The sequence below is a fragment of the Pygoscelis adeliae genome, unplaced genomic scaffold (assembly GCF_000699105.1).
Source record: "Pygoscelis adeliae isolate BGI_AS28 unplaced genomic scaffold, ASM69910v1 Scaffold160, whole genome shotgun sequence".
NCBI classification, from domain to species: Eukaryota; Metazoa; Chordata; class Aves; order Sphenisciformes; family Spheniscidae; genus Pygoscelis; species Pygoscelis adeliae.
In genome coordinates, this window is record NW_008824035.1 from 1,252,814 (window position 1) to 1,274,148 (window position 21,335).

Consider the following 21,335-nt stretch of genomic DNA (forward strand, 5'->3'; position numbering starts at 1 on the left):
GTGGCCAACAGACAGACCTGGGTGAGTACGCACCACCCCCACCCAAAGCTGAAGGAGTCTTCACAGGGGTATGAAAAGGAAGGGCTTTACCCTATGCCTGAAACCCATGCTGCAAATCACAACCTGGCTGGCTGTAGCAGAGGGAATCGGACCGCCTCCTTTACTTTGCAAGCAACCCCTACGTGAGGGCAGTGGGAAAAGACAGCCTCAAGTGACCAAAATTTGACATCAGACCGCTTTGCGTCCCTTGCACCGCAATAAATTCCTCTGTGGATGGCACAGCCAAGTTGGCTGGCACCAAATCTGCAATGAAGCCACAAAATAGCTTACAACAGCCACAGTCGCAGCTACTCACCCTCCTGCAGCGGCAGCGTGGAGGCACGTTCTTCCAAAACTATCAGGGGTGTCTATTTCAAAGCCTGCAGACAGCACGTGCTCATTACTAAACAAGGACACTATGCTATACTTTTGTCCTAGTTAAACCACAAGAAACATTGCAGAGACAGAAAAATCAGTTAGTTGGAAAAAAACAGAACGCAAGCAACTACAGTCAGAAAGAGGTTGTCACAGGAACGGCGACCGGCTGCTCCAGTTTGGCAGCTCTATAAAAAGAGCTGCAAAGTCGACGAGCATCTATTTCCGCATCCAGCTCTGCGCCACATCCCTGTGTAAAATCATGTGACAGGCATTTATGAGGCAGATACTTATCAAGAGGACTGCGACAGCAGGACATGAAGACAGAAAACATGAAGAAATGAGGAAAAACCACAGAGCCAGCCTGAACATGAAATGGGGCCATTTTTATCGCGTGTGGTTTTCAGGTTGGAAAGAGGCTTCCAAGAGCACGCAGGGATATTCATCGAGATGCACAAGGCCAAAGATGCAAGCCTGGCAGTATTAACTCTGGTCACCCAGAGCTTTTTCTCTTCCTTCCTGATCTGGTGGTCAAGGCCAGAGCGCACCAAGGTTTAATGTAATGGGGTATGTAATTGCTGTTTTTCACACTTTTTTTTATATCCTACAGGACTCAAGTTTAGGGGAAAAAGTAGTTGTAGGAGATTTTACGTGTTAAGTAATGAAGCCATTTTCTAGAAAAAGCATATGATCTGCCTTGTGATTTTTTAACTCATGGGAACTCTTGCCTGGAAAAAAAGAATTTGGGATTTGGCACCTGATTACTGCCTCTTTTGAAACGGTTGCATCAGCAAACTCCTGCTTCTTCTGCTTTGGGATCCTGAGACTGCTCTCTCGACACTACACTTTCACTCATTTCCCCTCTCGTGCCCACAGAGCTTTGGCCAGCCTAACTCCTTTACTCTGGCCAGATTCAGAAACACACTTTAGCTGTATCTAAAATACATCATCATCATCACTGAGATGTAAATACCTGCGCCAGTGCAGGCCCCAAGGAGATAATTTCCTGAATTATTCCTTTGGGGGGAAAGAAGTCCAAAACAAAACAGTATCTTGCATTCCTACAGTTTGGAAAAGGGTCCTAAATTTCCTCCCCCCTCCCGGTGAATTAATATAAACTCTCTGAACCTGCCAGGAGAAAAGAACTTCAGGCATAAGCAATACAGGATGCGAGGAAGTACCAGCATGCCATTTAGGAAAGCCTCGCACGCTCCCGTACCCCACACCACACAGCCGAACACAGCAGCACAGGAAGTCTTTCATTTGAACAATTCACAACAATGAGTACAAAGGGGCCGTAAGCAGCAGAGACACGCACTACTTGAGCTCCACAGACACTGCGGGATTTACTTACCCGATGACAACAATTTCCTGCAGCAGTCTGAGTGAGCGTTCAGCGCTGCTAAGTGTAAAGGGAACATGTTGTGGATCCCACACCTAAAAGACACAACAGCCTCATTACAGAGAGTCATGTGAAAATGCAGGTTGCATACAGACACAACACATCAAAAGCTCCTTCCACAAAGGCAGCTTTTTTTTACCCTTTTTGAGGAAGATTCTTCCTGCCATATTATTTTTATCTGTATTTCCTTACCAGCCTTCTCAGGAGTTAAAAATATTCTGATACAGCAAAATCTTGGCATTACGCTTTGCACAGAATGTGGCAGGAAGGTTTCTAAAAATTCAAGGCAAAAGCCAAGGTAAGGGAGGAAGCGAGAGAGCAGATATTGCTTGGAGTCAATTTCCTGGTGTGGGATGCACAAATTTCTGCATCAGCTACACATGCTGCAACTGCCATTCTGAGGTGAATGTACATGCCAAAATCTTCTCAATATTATTTCTGAAACCCATTTTTCCTGCAGTTAACATCCTTCAGGTAACTCTCGTGGGTTTTTTAAGCCTCCCCTTCTTCCCTCTCTCTCCCCCCTGGGGCTGGGGTAGCTGACGACTTCTTCACACTTTCCTTTAGGCTGCCGTGACACTTACGGTTTTCTTCCCACGTCCTAAGAACTAAACATCTAATTTTCCTATTTGCTCCAGCTACTCTCCTCATACTCCCTTTCACTTTTTCCCCCCTTTAACACATGACCCTCTTTTCAGTTACGCTATAAACTTCTCAGAGCAGATGTGCTGAGTTAAAAAAAAAAAAAAAAGGTAGGCACCTATCATTAGGCTAAATCTGTATCAGGCAACCACAGTTATTAAACAAGCTGAGCACTCAGCAGCTTTTATTAATATCAGCAAATCATCCCAGTTCAGTCCCTAAGCACGCCGCTGTTCACTGTCTCAGAAGAATTTTAGGTTTGGACATCTTGGCTTCTGTCATTTAACATAGTTTTGTGAAAAGGATCTTGTTCTTCTAGAAATACTATCCTACCGGCAGTCCTCCAAGTGCACATAAATATGGAGCCTCTGAAACCAGCTATCTCGACAAGATTATCATCTACAGCCTGCTTCAGCAGATATATTTTTGAAAAATGACACACTCTTGAACAATAGCAGATGGATTCATATCTGCCCTTCATTTCTGCAAGACAATTGGTGGATGGGAGAGTATGATCATCTCATGGAAGAGGATTTCAGATACGGACCCAAAGACGAAGGAACTTGTCTTTCTGCAAGACTCACCATAAATCATAATTACTTATGAAGCTTTGGACAAAAATGAATGTGGATGTTTATAAAGATATCTTGCTCTCTCCAACATTTTATACATACATGTATTTAACTAATTTTGGTTTGTTTTTAAAAAACTTATTCTTTCCAGAATCCACAGGCCCATCCTTCCTCTGTCTTCACATTAAATGTGTCCTCGTTGCTGCTTTACTACACTAAGGAGTGACTTGTAGTGCTGTACAAATTTTGATTTTGCTAGTGTCAGCATCTACTTCTTTGAGGAAATCTATTAAAAGACGATCTGACAGCCTATTCTTTGAAGGAAACAGCACAAGCTCCATGAAGCTGCTGCATCTGTATAAACAGGTTGCATTTTTTAGCTGTGGATTCATTTATTTAAGCTAACATTGGACATTCTGTATTGCTGTGCTTCTTCCTACACCCATTTCCCTCTATCTCCTCTTCCACCTAGTTATCTAAAGCAATATTTTTCTTTTTTAGGTCAGGATTTCCACCCAGCACATGTTTTGGCTGGTTTCCATTGAAATACACTATCTGCACATCTGCTAACGAGTGTCACACTTCTATAGAGCTGTTCACACTGGTTCCTCCCATCACTTACACACTTTCCCCTTTAAATGCAGTTGCCTTAAAGACTGACCAAGCCGTCTGCAGTTGTTACTAACAACGCTGCAGAATTTTCTTTTCAAAGCCAGGTCAGGGAGCTCAGCCAGAGTTATTTACATGCAGCACATACGAAAGCCCATTCCCGGCATTTCAATGCTCCTTATTTAGCACAGACAGTAGCATCGTTTGGGTCTGCCTGGTCCAACTTCATATTTCACTTATTTCTGCTGCTGGAAAAAGTATTTTATTCAATCAGTGTTCCAGTCACCCAAGTGTGAAATAGAAATTTCTAACTGGATAACCCTGATTCTAAGAGTGGGCTATCCCACTGCATCTCATTTTCCCTTTAAACCTCAAGATAAGAAACAGACTGAGACTTACGGTACTGGAGAAAGAGGTAGGAAAAATACACATCTTTTTAGACACCAAGATCTTTATGCTGGCTATGTTAATAAAATCCAGTGACGTTAGCTGAAGCCTGTGGAATTTCGTTATCCATGCCAACTGAAGATCTGTTCCACCTTCCGAGTTTGCATGGTGACAGTCATACTTGATAAAGGAATATGGGCAAATGTGCTACTTTCTTAAACATCGTCAAGCAAACAAACAAAATACTGAGAGCTGCAAGTATCTTCAAAACTAAAACCAGTTCATTTGCATCGGAAAGCAGGTTTTCCTAACTAGGTAAGTCAAGAGAAGTCACTGATTTCTATGGTAGGTTCTAGATAGAAGATTCTTGAATTATATTTTGGAGACATGTGGAGGTTATTGCCGAAAACTTACATTCATGAAATCAGATGCTGCTATTAAACACCTGGTACAGATATCCCTCATGGCATTGCATTACTCCCCTTTGTTTACCTTCAGGTTTGCTATTTTCTTTTGACAGACCATAAGAACCTGAACATAACTCACTGATACTCAAGTACTCTTAAAAATCAATCACCTGCCAATGTTTGAGTTGACAATACTTATCATATTGTGGGTGCAGTCTTGACACGTGCAAGAGGAAAAAAAAAACAAACAAAAAATTGAATTGAAGCAGAAAGCACTAACAACATTTAGAAATGTATCTTATTTCAACTCCTTGTCCTTCTATTCAAAAAAGACTCCCAAATTCAAAAATCAGATAAAAGCAGTCCTATTATTTCAGCCACCTGAATATCAGAAACCATGCAACATCAAGACAGGCTCTAGTTATGTTGAGATCAGAAATACTTAGTAACATCTGCTTTGCAATACTGCATTTCTATTGATTGTCCTATGTCATACCAAAAGATACAAGACAAAGAATAATCACCATGTATGACAGACCGCTAAACATTTGGCTAATTTAGATACTAAGGAATATGCACACAATTCCCTTGGAAGGCATCTGAATTTTTTTCAATTACGTTTCCTATACGAACTCGTTGCTACAGACTTCCTGGAATAACTGTGATCAAGGTGCACTTTATATACACATATGTACTTCATGTACCCCACATACCACTGTGCCACATCAATGCTTTAGGAAAAAGAAGCAGCACTTGTACTACCTGTAACCGTGTAACTGGGCACAATAGGGACTTAGCAGGGCTTCCTTCCCCCCCGCACTTCCCAAGTGTTCATATTTTAGCCCCATGTCACCCACTGAAGTACAGTGGGTACTGAAGTACAGTACAATTGCGCTTATCCATTTTAACCTTCACACTTCAGAACCCGAGGAGTAACTGTGTTTCCAGGCATTGGACATAACACTTGATCAGTGGAAACAGCTCCACTTCAGCCACCTACTTGGCAGTATCAGCTCCGCTGGTTATGAGGGTGTTAATCAAAAGCTCATGTCCGTATCTTGCAGCCACGTGCAGAGGGGTGTTACCGTCCTTATCAACACAGTCGATTTCCCCTCCTGCAAAATACATTTTCATACAGCTTAACACTGAAAGATTAAGCATGAACCAGTGACACAAACATTATTTCTCTCTAGTGGATGCAGCATAACCAGTCCAGCCACAGAGACAATTTCAGAGACCAAGAACCAGCACACAGCAAGCTGTCAGCTGTCAGCCACTGGTACTGAACATGGTCTGGCAGCAGCATTTTCACCTCCCTCTCCAACTGCAGTGGTGAGGAAAAATGGTGGGAAACAGGTGAACAGGATGACATACAATGGTCAAGTACATGATTCAGACTTGCTGCTCATCTAAAGGTGCAAATGGATGCCTTGAATTAAACTAACAAAATAAACAGCTGAAACTATGCCCTCATTTGTAAAGGCATTGCCACTCAACCTTACCTGTAAGACAACAATGTTAAATAGAGTTCATTCAAGAGGCCAGCAGGAACACACTGCAAACAAGCAGCATGTTGTGTGCCTTCTCTGTGTCTTACCAAAGAACAACCAAACAGCGCTTAAGTAGAACTTTTCCTGTTGCAATTTAAGCCTCTCATCTTGTGTTTTATCCTCACAAGCAGGAAAAATAGATTATTTCTTTCTTCTCTGCTGCAGCTTTTGACCCATGCAAAGATTGCTATCAAGTCCTTGTTTTCTTCTTGGACCAAGGAACTGTAATTTTTTCAGTCTCTCCTTGTAAGTCAGGTTTGCTGCACTCCAACTATTCTCATCCTTCCCCCAGTCCTCTCCAGCTGGCCCACATCCTTTTGGAAGTAAAATGTCAAAAGCCAGAAACAGTACCACAGCTGACGTCTCCCAATGCTGAGCTGAGCAAAAGGATTACTTCATGCCTGCTGGCTACGCTCCTATCTATACACTGCTGTACATTGTACAGCACCATGTATATTGTTGATCATTTTTTTAAGCATCATGACACTGTTGACTTGTGGTCAACAGGCTTCTGATCCTCTACAAGCCCCAGATCCTTTCTTGAGGAACTGCCACCCACCCGGCTGTTGTCGTTCTGAACTTGTCCAACTAGTACTCCTGCCTGTGTGTGGGATCTTTCCTTTGCTTCACTCCCATTATAACTTCTGTCTCAAATTTTACAGGATCATTTTCCATTCTGACTCCACCTTCTGCCAAACTAACAGTCTCTCCCAACTTCATAGTTTCTCCAAATGTTAAAAACACATTTTCTATTACACTTTCCAAGTTGTTAATGAAAATACTGGACAGTTGCAGACCCAGGAGGGAAACTGAAAACCCCCTCACTACACCTTCCATTTCAACAACAATCCATTTATTATTAATCTCTGAGTGCAGTTTTTCAACTAGTTATGCACCAACACTGTAATATTTTAATACTCCACTAGTTTGCTGTCAGAATACTTTATGAAAGCACATAAAAAGTCTTGCTAACATCAGGATATAGTAATATTTACTGCATGTCCACTATTCACAGGAGATAACAAGCCATAACTGCAACAAGAAAAGTTCTAGTAGAGCACTATACAGCATTTTCTAACGGTAAATAAAGGTCAGTGAAATGCTGGAACAGGTTCCCTGGGGTGGAGCCTCCACCAGCGGAGGTCTCCATGAACATTAATTGCCCACAGAAAAGTCAGAGGACTGTGCTGTGTTCACAAAGCCTATTACCCTGCTGTAGAAGAGAATTATGATATTTCACCATCTTTTACTCTTGAGAAATCTATGCCAAATACTGCCCACTCCTTCCTAAGTGTTTACAAACAGTTTGTTCATTCGCTCATTTCAGAATTTTTGGCTGACCTATGTAAAATTCTCCAGCTTTTCTTTTTCCCCATTTTTAAAAATAGGTATCACATTTGCAATTTTCCAATTTTAAGGTAATCCATTCTTCATAGAATCATAGAATAGTTTGGGTTGGAAGGGACCTTTAAAGGTCATCTAGTCCAACCCCCCTGCCGTGGGCAGGGACATCTTCAACTAGATCAGGTTGCTCAGAGCCCCGTCCAACCTGACCTTGAATGTTTCCAGGGATGGGGCATCCACCACCTCTCTGGGCAACCTGTGCCAGTGTTTCACCACCCTCAGCGTAAAAAATTTCTTCCTTATATCTACTCTAAATCTAGCCCCCTTTAGTTTAAAGCCATTCCCCCTTGTCCTGTCGCAACAGGCCCTGCTAAAATGTTTGTCCCCATGTTTTTTATAAGCCCCCTTTAAGTACTGATAGGCTGCAATAAGGTCTCCCTGAAGCCTTCTTCCTCTACTACAGCATCCAGAAATTGAGACATCTTCAGCCCACTCATTAAGTGCTGCAGAATGAAACTCCATTTCTTTAAATAATTGACATTTTTCTCTTCCACAATATGCCATGGCAATGAGGCATGAAGTCACCTGCAATCAGATCTGTGTACAATACTAAAATTAGAGAGGCAGCAAACGAAGAAAGAAAAAAAAGAAGCGAAATCTAAGTAACTTGAAGAAGAGCAGAGGGGTGTGAAGGACAGATGAAGAACTCCAGTCCTTTCACACACAAATCCAACAGAGAGCAAACAACAGCTGTAAGTCAGAGAGCATATTTGACTAAACAACTAAAAATTGCATTAAAGCACAGTTTCTTCCAGTTTCCCCAAACTCCTTTTATTATTACTATTTTATTTATCCAAGGAAAGATATGACAACAACTTGCATGATGTACTGAAGACCTCCATTTTAAAATACAATCTTGTGTAAATGTGTCATTACATTTACAGCGTAACTGTTCAGCCATCTTCAACATCTCACACTTAATTTCCAAGTTTGGGATTTTGGAAAAAAAAACAAAAAAAACCAACCAACCAACAAACCCCAGACCAACCTGTCCGGTACAGTGGCCAAAGCTGGGAAGCATAAGTAAACAATAATAGCAACCTCTGTCAGTCAGAAACAGGCCTCTGCCAGATCTCCAACGATAATATTTGTTATACTCTGTACTATTCTTGGACAAAAGAGATACCTGATAAATGACTGATAATCAGGAATCCTGGCTATGCCAGAACAAACAAGGTGGCACTGGTCCATCCTCCTGGGTATTTATTCAACACTTAATGAAGACAGCGGTGAGGGGTGGAGCTAAGGGAGGTGAGAGAAGTACAGCTGCTGAGTGGAGGGCAGAGCAAATGGTCTGAGCTCTGAGAACACCAGGGCTCCCAAGGGAGGACAACTAGAACCTTTTTCTTTTTTTAGTTTTTAAACAAGTTGAGAAAGAAAGCTGTGCCTGCTTCTCAGCAGAAAAAAAGACATAAATACAGTTTTGAACTCTTGTTTTCAGGTTAAGAATTACAACAGATCAGCTGGACCACCGTCAGCTGGAGGAATATGGGATTTTGTTAACAACCAAAATCTCAACTTGTGATGACACACTGGAATGAGAGCTGTCAGTGCAGCTCGAAGCCAGAAGTTGATGGAGAGCTAAGCAGCTCTCAGAACAGTCCTTTGGCACGCTGGGTCAGAACAACTGAAAATTGCAACCTTGGAAATGCCTAATCTTTTGGAGACTTGTTAAACAGGCACAGAAACTCACCATTCTGAATGAGGGTCTGCGACCGCGTGAACCTCCCATGGACAGCTGTCATGTGCAGCGGGCTCTTCCCATCCTTACTCTAACAGAAACAAAACATAAACCCAACCTTTAGCATGTAAAGTGGTGGTAACAATTTGAAGTCTCTCAGCTCAACATCCTACAGCTACTCCTCAGATAGAACCTCCACTAGCTTCAAAAGTCTGTAGGGCTGAATCTATACATGATGGTAAATGCAGAAGGCATGAGCATACAAGTAAAACAGTTCCTCAGCAATGAGTAGGAAATGGGCTGGAGTGGAGCCTGTCCTTGCAGCCTGGATGTACACAATACCTGCTAGAAGCCTACAGATATGTGACATATTATTCTTGAATATTATTTTTAAGTAACATTTCCCATTCAGTCATTGTTTTCCCTAATCCTTGCAAAGAGGGGAATAAAGAAAAGCAAAGGAACCGTAAAGCTAAGTAGGAGCAGTCTCTGAGAGATTCAAGAACTATATCCTGTTTATCAATCTGCATTTTATAGATACAACCCAGAATAAAAGCCTCTTTAATATATTAAAAAGTTTTGGTTAATAAATATTCACGCAATCAAAAATAGGATGTCTACAAAAGACAATTAGAAAACAGAGAAGGCATATGAAAGGAAAGGTACAACGAGTAGAGATCAATGTTTTGGGTTCTAGAGAAAGAAACTGAGATTGGGGAAGCCGAGGAGCTGCAAAAATAGCAAGGGAAGGGTACCAGCCTCGCTGCTCACAGCACTTCATGTTTATTGGCATGGGGTTTTTGCAATCATTGGCACACATAGTCCCTAATTTCATTTTAATAATTCTGAGTTTAAATAGTGCACTGACTATTCACTGATCTCAGGGGACTTGACAGAGGTGTTAAATGCTAGGAGACGAGTTTTACAGAGGGGAAACTGAAACACACAGAGTTTAAAGTAAAGCAGTCAAAATCTTATATGAACTCAGAGATCTTAAGCCTTCTGGTACCTATCCCGGTACCCTGTTGGATAACAGCAAGTCCCTTTCAGCTTCATCAAGATGTATCAGTTGTATCTCAAGAGCATTCAGATATCCTAAACAGAAACAGACTTTGTAAACTCAGGCTCTAAAATAGGTAAATGTTGTGGTTTAACCCGACAGGCTGCTAAACACCACAGAGCTGTTAGCTCACCTCCCCCCCGCCAGTGGGATGGGGGAGAGAATCGGGGAAAAAAAAGTAAAATTCGTGGGTTGAGATAAAGACAGTTTAATAGGACAGAAAAGGAAGGGAAAATTAATAATAATAGTAATGATAAAAGAATATACAAAATAAGTGATGCACAATGCAATTGCTCACCACCTGCCGACTGATGCCCAGCCAGTTCCCGAGCAGCGGCCACTGCCCCCCGGCCAACTCCCCCCAGTTTATACACTGAGCATGACGTCACATGGTATGGAATGTCCCTTTGGCCAGTTTGGGTCAGCTGTCCTGGCTGTGCCCCCTCCCAGCTTCTTGCTGGCAGGGCGAGAAGCTGAAAAGTCCTTGACTAGCGTAAGCACTACTTAGCAACAACTGAAACATCAGTGTGTTATCAACATTATTCTCATGCTAAATCCAAAACACAGCACTGTGCCAGCTACTAGGAAGAAAATTAACTCCACCCCAGCCAAAACCAGGACAGTAAACAACCAACCTTCAGTTCTTACTTCCCTGGGAAGGTCAAAAGGAACTTTTTAGAATCAGGTTTAATTAAATCCATATTGTAGGGGGAAAGAAAACACCAGAAAGGAATAGTTCCTTGACTTACCACCATTCCCTGAGATAACATTTTGACAGAGCTCCTGGGACTATATTTTAGTAGTGGTTCATGCCTTCAGGAGAGTGGCTGGCCTAGAGTTTAAAGCTGTCATTATATTTATCAAGGCACTGAGAGCTCCTCTGCTGGGAAGTAATCTCATCCAAACAGTTTAGTGATCAACATTCTCAGCATCACTCTACTTCTGTCAAAGATTTAAAGCCATGCTGTACTCATTATTACAGTTTCCAGTCTCCTGAGGTATGCAAAATAAGATAAAGTAAAACAGAAGAGCTGCAATGCAAGTTTTACCTGAATGTTAACATCTGCCCCATTATTCACTAGTAGTTCAAGACACAGTGCTCCATGAGTGGAGGCAGCAGCAAAATGCAAGGGAGTGAATCCATTATTATTAGGCTGATTTACATTAGCACCATAGTCAATCAGCTCATTGACAACAGAATCCTGACCATTGTAACAGGCAATGTGAAGTGCAGTATTTCCATAGATGTTCATTTCATCAATCTAAAATGAGACAAGGAGACATAGTTAAAATTACAGACATCAGCTTACCATTTTACATAATGCATCACATACTGCAAATGGAAATAGCTGGAGGCTTAAACAGTCATAGGGCATATTTCTCACCTCCAAATTTCATTGACAAAAATATACTCCCAGAGAGCCTAATTTGGAATGCTTTACCTTTACTATTATTAACTTCTTATCCTACTGGCAATTTCTTAAAGCTGATAGCAGGACTATGTAATGATGATGACAAAAGTCCTAACAAGCTGGAAAGCTTTTACGTATCAGTGGGAAAGTAGGATAAATAAAAAGCTCACAATCTTTATTTAAAAAAAAATTAAAACACCAACTAGTGAATATTTCTGAACAGAATCAGGCTTAAGAATTCTTTCCACAGATTTCTTTTCAGAAGGGAGTGAAGGTGTCTGAGTGAAGGGAAGGTGAAACTCCACAGCCATTTACACTTCAATAAGGAACTACTTTCAGTAGCTCAGTATTATAGAGTTGCAATTAAGATTATGTTACTTCTTGATGACCGGTTTAGTATTCAACTGCTGTTCTGTAAAATAGGACAAGACAGACTGTATAAAAGACTCAGGGATGACGTGAATACCCTTCCATGAAATACAGGCATCTCAAAGATCATATCCCCAGTGGTGGAGAATAGGGAAGTTAAAGGTAGTTATTAGCATAGTACTGCTAATAACAGGAAACACCTATTCCCCTTCAACTTCACAGTCAACAGCCTATGAACACGGACTTCTGACATTTTTTTGGCAGGTCAAGTCAGCTGAAAATGCAATGGCAAATGCAACGGCTTTATTTGACATGTCTGATTAACCAGTGCAGGCTCTTCAGGTCATCTCACTGCTGCTTTGAACCACTGAGTTGACAATATTACAGTAAGAGAAGTCTGTGCCCTGAAAAAAAGTTCTTTTCCAGAGTGAAAATAATCCCTCTTCTTCCCTCTGTCAGCTACAGAGGAAATACAGGTCCCTAAACTTATACAGCCTGAACTGCTGTTTAGTAAAATACGCAGTGTGTATGTTGAGAACAACCGCTCATCATATCAAAGTGAATGCTGAGCCAAGGGAAATTTCATTATTCCGTCTTTCTCTGCAGGAACAGCATTATTTCCTGATTTCTTCAGCAAGGTGGCCTGGAATTTACTGTCCATACCAGACGTGTTTTATTCCAGAATGTTTCCTGGCTCTTGAACCAATAAACCACATGAAGAACAAGGTGGTTCAGAGAATGGGAACTATTTTCTTTAGAAGCTCTGCCAACATCTGTAGCAGCATCCATAAGAAAGAAGAAAATAATATCTCCAAATACGGAGAAACGTGGAAGCCACAAAGAGCACATTACCACATACCTCTACCCCCAGGTTAAGGAGGTGTTTCACAATGTTAATCTGCCCATTGGATGCAGCTGCGTGAAGTGGGGTGTATCCCTTCTTGTCTTTACAAGTCACTTCTGCACCATGATTAATCAGTAAGGCAACAACTTCCAGGTGACCTTCAAAAGATGAAAGATAGTAATCAATGAGTATACCATCCTACAGCATCACTTCTCTCAAATTACTTTCTTGCTAATGCACTGCCCCTTTCGCTGCTGTTTCACAATGCTCCCACAGATTTACAAGGAGGGAAAAAAAGCATTTTCAGAAATGTTCCTAATCCTGGCTCCAGGCCTTGTCAAGAAATCCATGCATTCACCTTCACCAGATGTGTCAAATTTCTCTTTACCGAATTAGTTTTCCAGTCATTAAAAGAACAAAACCACACCTCTTTCCCATTTATTTCTCTAAAAATAACCGTGTTTTATTCTCCCTGTTACAGAAAGAACAGTGAGCACAGGAGCGTGACAATACAAGTCTCCCAAAACAGCATCCTGTTGATGTCATCTGCAAACACAACTGCTAACACTTGTTGGTTTTTGTTAACTTTAATAAATGATAAAACGAAGGTAAACTCTTTCCTAGCGCCATTGAGGACACAGAAAACTAAGCTTCAATGAGTGCAGAATTTGATCCAAAGCCTACCAATACAAACACAAGATCTTCTACTGAATCCACTGATCTTTGGATCAGGTTTTTGACTCTCCAAAACTGTATCATTAACACAAAACTGCAAAAAATCCTGAATATAGGTCTAAAAATATTTGAATCTGAACTCATAGTCTATACACACATACTTAGTCTGCAAACTCAAATAATAGCAATAGCCTCAACAGTCACATAGATTGAAAGCAGACTGCCGGATCGATGGGACATCTGTCTTCAGGAGTGAAATGCCTACCCCTGAATTAGGATCTCCCTACAGAATACAGGGGAAGAGCTGAGCATCTCAAAATGCAACTTACAACCCACATGTATCTTCAGTTTCCTCGTTTCCCTGAAGGTCTCAAACCATCTGGCCTGCCTTCCCAGACAGTGCCCTAACCACCAAAATTAAATCAAGGCTAACTGAGGAACAGTCCTTATTGCTTCATGTTGAAGCAGAGCTGCCTTTCTTAGAATTAAAAATTTATTACGTCAAACACCATATAAAAGTTGTGCACCATCTGAGCTGTGCAGCACTTTCATGACAGAGGCAGCTCTGGTCACATGCAGGACCTAGGAAACTTTATGGACAAAGTCCAAAGTGCCCAAAGATATTTAAGCATTCAAGTAACTACCTGAGTGTTTACAGGATAAGATGCTCAGGTCTCATTATCTAAATTCTGTCCAAATTACACTACAGACTCCTAAATCCCATTGCTAATTTAGGCCTTAAATGTTATCTAAATATTTTGAAAAGTACATCATGAATTTCTGGAAAGAATTAAGAGCAAAAGAGATGTGGAATTGCACAGCACAATGTAAAAGCCTTTCACCTCTACAGAGTGGAGTTCAGAGCTTGCTAGCTCAAAAGCCAAATCACATTCATTGGCAAGAGTCTTTCCATCTGTCTGTGTATATATCAAAAAAATGCACAATATGCTTTTCTCACAGTTTGAAATCTCCTATTATCTCATTTCCAAAAGTGCCAGGATTAAAATCAAGATTTTGATAGGTCAGATGAAAGAGTTCCTGGCTGAGGGCACACACTCCACAAATTATAATCTGGAATATACTGCTCGGACAACAAAAGCTCTTGAACAAGCCTGACAACTATCACAGGCAATCTTGTTCTATTATTTCTAAATTATAATGCCCCACTATAAGAAATTTTCCTTTAACTTAAAAGGAATGATAAGGTCAATTGATTTAATTAAGCAGTATTTGGTAACACCACTGATGCCTTGAATAGACAAATCGGTTGCTCTTGTCCACTCTGGAATAAAAGACAACAATTTGCTCCTAACAGGAAGAAAGCCTGTGAAGCACTTCCTAACAATATCATAACTTAGCTACTTACAAACATAGATAAACAGCAAAATTTATGATCGTATTTATCTGCATTTTATATAAAGTAGTTTTTAGTAAAAACTGAAACAAATATAACCTGTATTTTTTCAAGCCCAAATATACTTCAGACTGGAATTAAAGTCAGGATAAAAAGACCAAAATGAAAAAAGCAACACAAAAAGCCCACAATTAATTGTGTTAAAAAGGAAATCACAGCCAAGTTCTCACCAGCTGCAAAACTGTAAATGGACAGTGTGTATTTAGATTAACCCTTCCCTCTTCAGGGTAAACACAACGCTCACTTTCCATGGCCAGGTCTGCTCTTGTCCATTTTAAAACATGCTGTTGGTTTGTGAATAGGAAATTAAAAAGAAGGAGCAACAGTCCAAGCCTTACCCATGTACGCTGCCCAGTGAAGAGCTCTTCTGTCCTTTTTGTCAAAAGCATTGATGTTTGCCCCCTTGGCTAAGAGCAAGTTCACCATCTAGAAGTAACAGCAGCAAGTAAACCAACCCTGTAGATCACACACTCAACAGGTTATAACAAATCATTCTAGCAATAAAGTTGGGATCACAAAATCCTGCTTTTGAATGATAATTTTGTGAATTACACAAATACTGTTCAAAGCTGTGTGCATTAATGACATGAACCGGTGACGGCCACAAGTAACCAGGACAAGTTCTGTGTCCACGGGGGGGCTGAGAGCATGCAGGGTGCTGCTACTCCAGTGTGCTTCAAATCCAGCTTGGCAAACAACCTGGAAGAGAAACCGGCCTGGAGGAGAAACATTGCTTTTAGTTTTTACTGTTAAGACCAATTTAAGGGGTTTTCTTGTGGATTGGGACAAGATTCCTCCAGACTGTAAGGTAACAAACCCTAAAATCTGCTTGATCTTTCAACAAGGAGTGTCTATTTCTTGCCATGCCACAGTGATTTTCCTTAAGTTCCCATGTGCCCAAGGCAGTGTGGACAGGCACCAGGCTGCTTCGCATACGACACTGGCCTTTTAGACAGCATGGCTAAGAGGTGAAAAGCTGCTTTCCCCATTGCCAATCATCCAACATCAAATTTAAGAAAAATCAGGCAAAAAAAGAAAGGAAACTGAATGGAAAACATGTTCAACAACTGTCTTTTTCAGCAAAACATTCTAAAATCATAAATTACAGAGCTGGATGATTGTCTTCCTCTCATATACTGCTTTGCCACAGAGATAGGCTAATAACAGCGTATGTTCAGTTAACATTTCTGATACACTCTATCCAAAAGCTCAGGAGCTTTAGATTATGATGGTTAGACTCAAGCATTACTATCTCTTTCCTACAGTGCAGTATTTTAAAGGTCAAGCACCATCATCGTTTTACAGGAACTACCATTCCTCCTCCTTCTTTTCATTACAGTACAACTGATCAACTTTTGTTGACAGAAGCCTAGTGTTCCAGCCTAAGAGTTTTTATTCCGTATCTAGATCTTCAGGTGTGTAATGGGCAAACGAGGATCCTTGCACCCAGATCTAAAGACGCTAGCAAAACCTTTTACATAGGGGTTTTATTTACAAAAGTATGTTTTTTTCATATAGAAACCGTAATTAGACTAGAAGGGTTTGCTTGTATAAGATAAGGAGAAAAACCAGAAGGACATTTTCTAGAAGACTAATTAGAAAAGCAGACCGACTGGATCTCACAGAGCTGAACATTTCTTCAGTATGAAATGAATCCACCAGTCTTCCCTTCTTTCCATTCTGCCACTCCTATTTTCGCAGGCAGTCAAGCTCAAAAGAGCCAAGGACACACACGAGTTGCCGGAGCCAGTGGCACAGCCAGCTCTCCAAGTCTGCATGCACACCTCACTTGCATGCTGGCTCTGCACAGGTACTTTCCAGCCACTGCCTCGTTTCTGCAGGTAGGAAACCTGTCGCACAATTTGGAAAGCAGCTGAATGATAGGAATCATGGGGGTCAGGGACATGGGGCTCAGTCTAAACCCAGCCACAGCAGGTCAACTGTTTGAACTGGGAAAATAAATAAACCAACGATCAATTACGCTCTTCAACAACTCACCTCAATGTGGCCATTCAGAGCTGCATGGTGCAATGCCGTCCGCCCGCCTCGGTCAGAGACGTTGACACTGCTCAGCATGGGGATGATGACTTCCGCACACTTCACCGCCTTGTTTGCAGCCGCCACATGCAACGGTGTCTGCCAGTTCTTGTCCCGAGCATTGACATCGGCCGAGTGCTTAATCAATACTTGCACTGCTTCCTGCAACGGAAACACAGTTATATCCGTAACCGAGCAGTTCGAATAAATACACGGCCCACCTTCTTGACAGCTCGATCATATTACCTATGCATATTACTTATGCATATCAGACATGGCCACGAGGAAGGAAAGAGAACAACATTTATCAAAACAACCTTCCAGGCTAGTGAACTGATATTGCTGATTCAAATGCCAGAGCACACACCACCTTTGCTGTCAATTAGAGCAGTGTCCTCACAATCAAAATTTCCCAATCTCATTTTAGGCTGTACAAAGCTGCCTATGCAGAGAGCCCAACCTGTTTGGTTGATTAAGCTTCAGTACCACAGTCATCGTAACTGTGCTCTCATTGAAGAAATGAATGTACTTATTTGAGCTCACTGTTACAGAAATTATTTACAAAATGAAAAGCACATCATTTTGGACAGTAAAATCACAGCAAATTGCTGTAAGATTTATTTATAAACAGGAAAAAGGAGAAAATAAAACAGAATATGTGAAAACAAAATTTTATCTTTGCAAAAACATGAGAATCACACGCAAGGGTTGATGCTGGTGTCCCCAAGATAGCATTAGCATTCCTTCCCTCCCTGAGGGCTAAGCATAGGCCAAGGGTCTTCACTGCAACATCCATTCTATCAGCCTGAGACCAAATAACATCTTTTAAGGTTAATTTTGTTGGTTAAAAGTGAATGTTTCCCAGTGAGAAAATGTACTGTTCTCTCTGAGAGACTGTCTCACTGGAGAATTCACAACCAGTTTTTTTCTGCTTCTACTCATGCATCTGCCATTAAGCAAGTCAGATGAAAAAACAAGTCTCCCTCAAAATTACATTTTGTTTCTTCTTCCTTTTTTCCCCACAAACAAACAAAATACAAAGGAACCATTGGGACACAGTAGCATTCAAGTAGCCTTGTCTGCTAATACAACTTAGAGCTGGTAAGTGGGAGAGCCCTAGTCCTACATAGTACCTTATTCTTCTTCCATAAACCGAAAAGTTTTCTAGTAAGCCCGGCCAAAATTTTATTAATGAATAACAAACACACACAGTGTGTTTAAATAGCACTTTTGTATCTAGAATGGCCCAGGACAGTGCCTGCAGTCTGTATCAACAGTACATCCATTACTAGGAGTTTTAGTTCTTTGTCCTCAACCAATCTCAGCAATTTCATTTTCTACAGCCATCTCACAAACTGTCCTCTAACAGATTTGTTCAGTTAGTAACACTGCACCTCTTACAGCATCAATAAAGATATATCACTGTTGATGTCTCAACAGGATTTTGTTTTTTAAATTACAGGCCTGCTATTTTAAAAGTCATTTAAATGTAATTCACTGGAGACCTACCCAGCTGGGACATGAAGTCAGTAGGAAAATTCATGCACTTTGACTCTTAATGAAGGAAACAAAAAGCTAAAGGAGAATTTTTAGCAGTAAATAGTAAGGACTGAAAAGTCTAAGCTAAAAATACTTAGACTTTAAAAAAAAGCATTTACACATTTTTGTTTACATCTACAAATCTCTTGCTTTATCAGATTTGGGATCAAAATGTTAAAATCCTTATGGAGAAGTTTTAATTTTACTGCTTTTGAGAGCATGAGCTATCCCTTTTTATTAACATAATTTCTACATGTGCATGCAGTCCACAGCTATGGTGTAAGCCTCTGTATTCAGTGTCTCTAGCTACCCCAAGGTAACAGAGTGGAATCGCTTTACTTTTTCAAACCGTATAAGGCTGAAAGCTGATACATCCATTAACAATCCTGCACAGACACACCTGAGGGTTGTTCATTGGTAAATAAACTTTTAAATCCCTAAAGCCCACTTGAAAAATCAATAAGACAACTAAAAATGTGTTCATGCTTTTAATCAATCTATAAAAGGGTGCAAGGAGACACCTTCTGAATCCTGTGAAAACTTCATAGTAAAAGATTGATAATAAAACTTGTAGGTGATCATTCTGTGAGCAACTGTGCTCACAGGAACTTCAAAAACCACACCGAGTCCTGCTGGTCAACTTCCGGACCATAAATTCATCTCCTACTATCAATGTGTACTATGAATTCACCTATTGCTACCTACTACTATCACTATCAGTTTCATCCTATTATATTGAAGCTGCACATTTGTTAGCTTAGGTAATAAAGTAAAAGCAGCACTGAAAGAGTCTCAAAACGCTGAATCTTGTTTCAGAATTATTACCAAAAGTAGCAATTATCACATAAGATACAAAAGACCAGGAGAAGAAAGCTCTGTGTGTTTATAAAATATATAGCAGACCATGGAAAGGCATCAAAGGCTGGTGCCTTCCCCTGCTGCCTCACTATTGCAGCTGGGTACTCACTTTGAGGTACCAGAACTTAACTTCCGGCACAATGGAAGACAGTTTCTCATTGTGCAATTGGCCTTCAGCTGACAAAGAGTTAAAGATGAGACACAAACCCACAGAAAGACGTACATTTTGTGTTAGGACTGTCACTGACAATAAAAATCATGTATTCTGACACATCCGAAAAAAGAAACCAATCACACTGCAATTCCCGCATCAGAAAGATTGTGGCTGTTTTTTAAGGTTTAAGCCTGACCTTTGTTTTCCAACATGGCTTTTTGTATTTTGCCTCATTACAGCATTCATACTCTATCAGATATTCCTTTCAGAGGGTTTCAGCGGATGCCAGCAGCTGGGAAGCTCCGCCAGCAGCCAAACAATGCCCGAGTTCAGAAGCAAGCCCAGGATTCCTGCCTCCAGGCTTGGCAAGTGCTGGGACTGTTACAGAGGTGATTCGAGTCCATCAACCTCTGGAAGACAGCCACCCTCTGTCTCTTTTACAACCCCTCCCCTCATCCCCAGCAGCCAATTCGGTCTGCAGTTGGGCTCACTGTTAACTAAGTATTAGGAGGATAAAAGTATACAGGGAGGTCCAAAATGGGAAGCCAAGAATAATGGTGCAGTTGAAAACAGAGTCAGGCCTGAGCTGCATTCCTGATAGTTATTGCTGCTCCTTTTTGAGATAGCAACAGAAGAAGTACAACATGATGCCAGAAGATTTCTAGTTGTCAAGTAGAAGAAATATGGGCTAAGCCTCCTTTATGCATGAATCAAATGCATTAACAGAAAACCTAATGGATGCCTTGAAATGCAATTAACCAAAACAAACTATGTGGTAATACGTGTTGGATCACATACACGTCCACTCCCTTCTGGCACACGCACAGCGTGCACACGTCCATATGGATTTATTCCTCTTTATTTCACCACTTGAAGATGATGTGGCCACTGTAGACCACTGTGCACTCTATCCCATTTCAGTCCTGGTCACCCACTCCAGCTGATGGTTGCTCAATATGACTTGCTACGGTAACGTAAAGCATTCCACAAGGCAAAAATCAAGCACATTAAGGCTCAAAAGCAGCTATAGCTAACTTGTAAAAGCTGGCCTCCAGCTGCAATGCTAAAGGCCCTGCACACAGAAAATGCTTTCCCTGTTTGCGTCACCATGCTACCTACTATGGCTCTCAGTGGTTTGCCTTTTCCCCCAGCATGTAGTTTACGTGCAAAAGCAGGGTAATCAAATTCTACTCACTCCACTTCTTGAAGCAACTGCTCGATGGAGAGGAGTCAGCCACATATTGTCCTTGGCATTAACACGAGCGCCTGCAAGTAAACAGCAGAGGTTACATCCATGCCTTGGGTGCGACATTGAAAACCTTGCCCAACTGTTTCCTAGTAACAAGAGCTGAGCCGTATGTGGTACTCTCAGCAGTCCCCATGACTCTCCTAGCACCCTGTTCACCTTGGAAATGCATTTCCAGAACCCTGATAGATAGGACCTGAAGCGTGACTCCGAAAGAAAGGAACTGGATAGGTCGGACTATTATCAGGAATAGCTTTGTTTACAGTACGCAAAAGAAGCAAGATTTGTTATAGGGGATTACATGTGTATGTATATGTATGTACATGTATGTCTATGTATATGCATTTTTTTAGATCAACTGATACAGTTGGGGAAAAAAAAGCAACCCTTTGCTCAGAGCACTGCTGCTGTCTGCAGACATAATGAAGGGAACAAGCCTGAACAACCGTCTCTTGTTTCCAGCTCCATCAGGCAGACCACTGAAAGATACAACCGCTTCCCTGCTTCACAAATCTTGCTGGGATCAAGAAAACAGGACCGGGAAATGTTCAGGTTGAGGAGGAAACTGGGCACTAACTCAGCTTCTGTGGGTGTTATTCAGCAAATATCAGAAGAAGAGGGATGAAAGAGACTATCTGTTTGCCTTCTGTGCGGTTCAG

The 21,335-nt window shown here is 41.2% G+C and overlaps 1 protein-coding gene across 1 annotated transcript in view; it reads right to left on the bottom strand.

Annotated features, from left to right (window-relative positions):
* ANKRD44 (ankyrin repeat domain 44) overlaps positions 1-21,335 on the bottom strand; it is a 76,944-nt gene that overhangs the window by 39,679 nt on the left and 15,930 nt on the right. The window contains exons 3-11 of the mRNA XM_009332811.1: positions 20,626-20,696; positions 16,841-17,041; positions 15,181-15,268; positions 12,769-12,911; positions 11,178-11,390; positions 9,081-9,159; positions 5,434-5,548; positions 1,769-1,851; positions 356-419 (exon numbers count right to left, since the gene is read on the bottom strand). Of these exons, the coding sequence (XP_009331086.1) occupies positions 356-419; positions 1,769-1,851; positions 5,434-5,548; positions 9,081-9,159; positions 11,178-11,390; positions 12,769-12,911; positions 15,181-15,268; positions 16,841-17,041; positions 20,626-20,696 (1,057 nt within the window). The remainder of the gene's footprint in view (positions 1-355; positions 420-1,768; positions 1,852-5,433; positions 5,549-9,080; positions 9,160-11,177; positions 11,391-12,768; positions 12,912-15,180; positions 15,269-16,840; positions 17,042-20,625; positions 20,697-21,335) is intronic.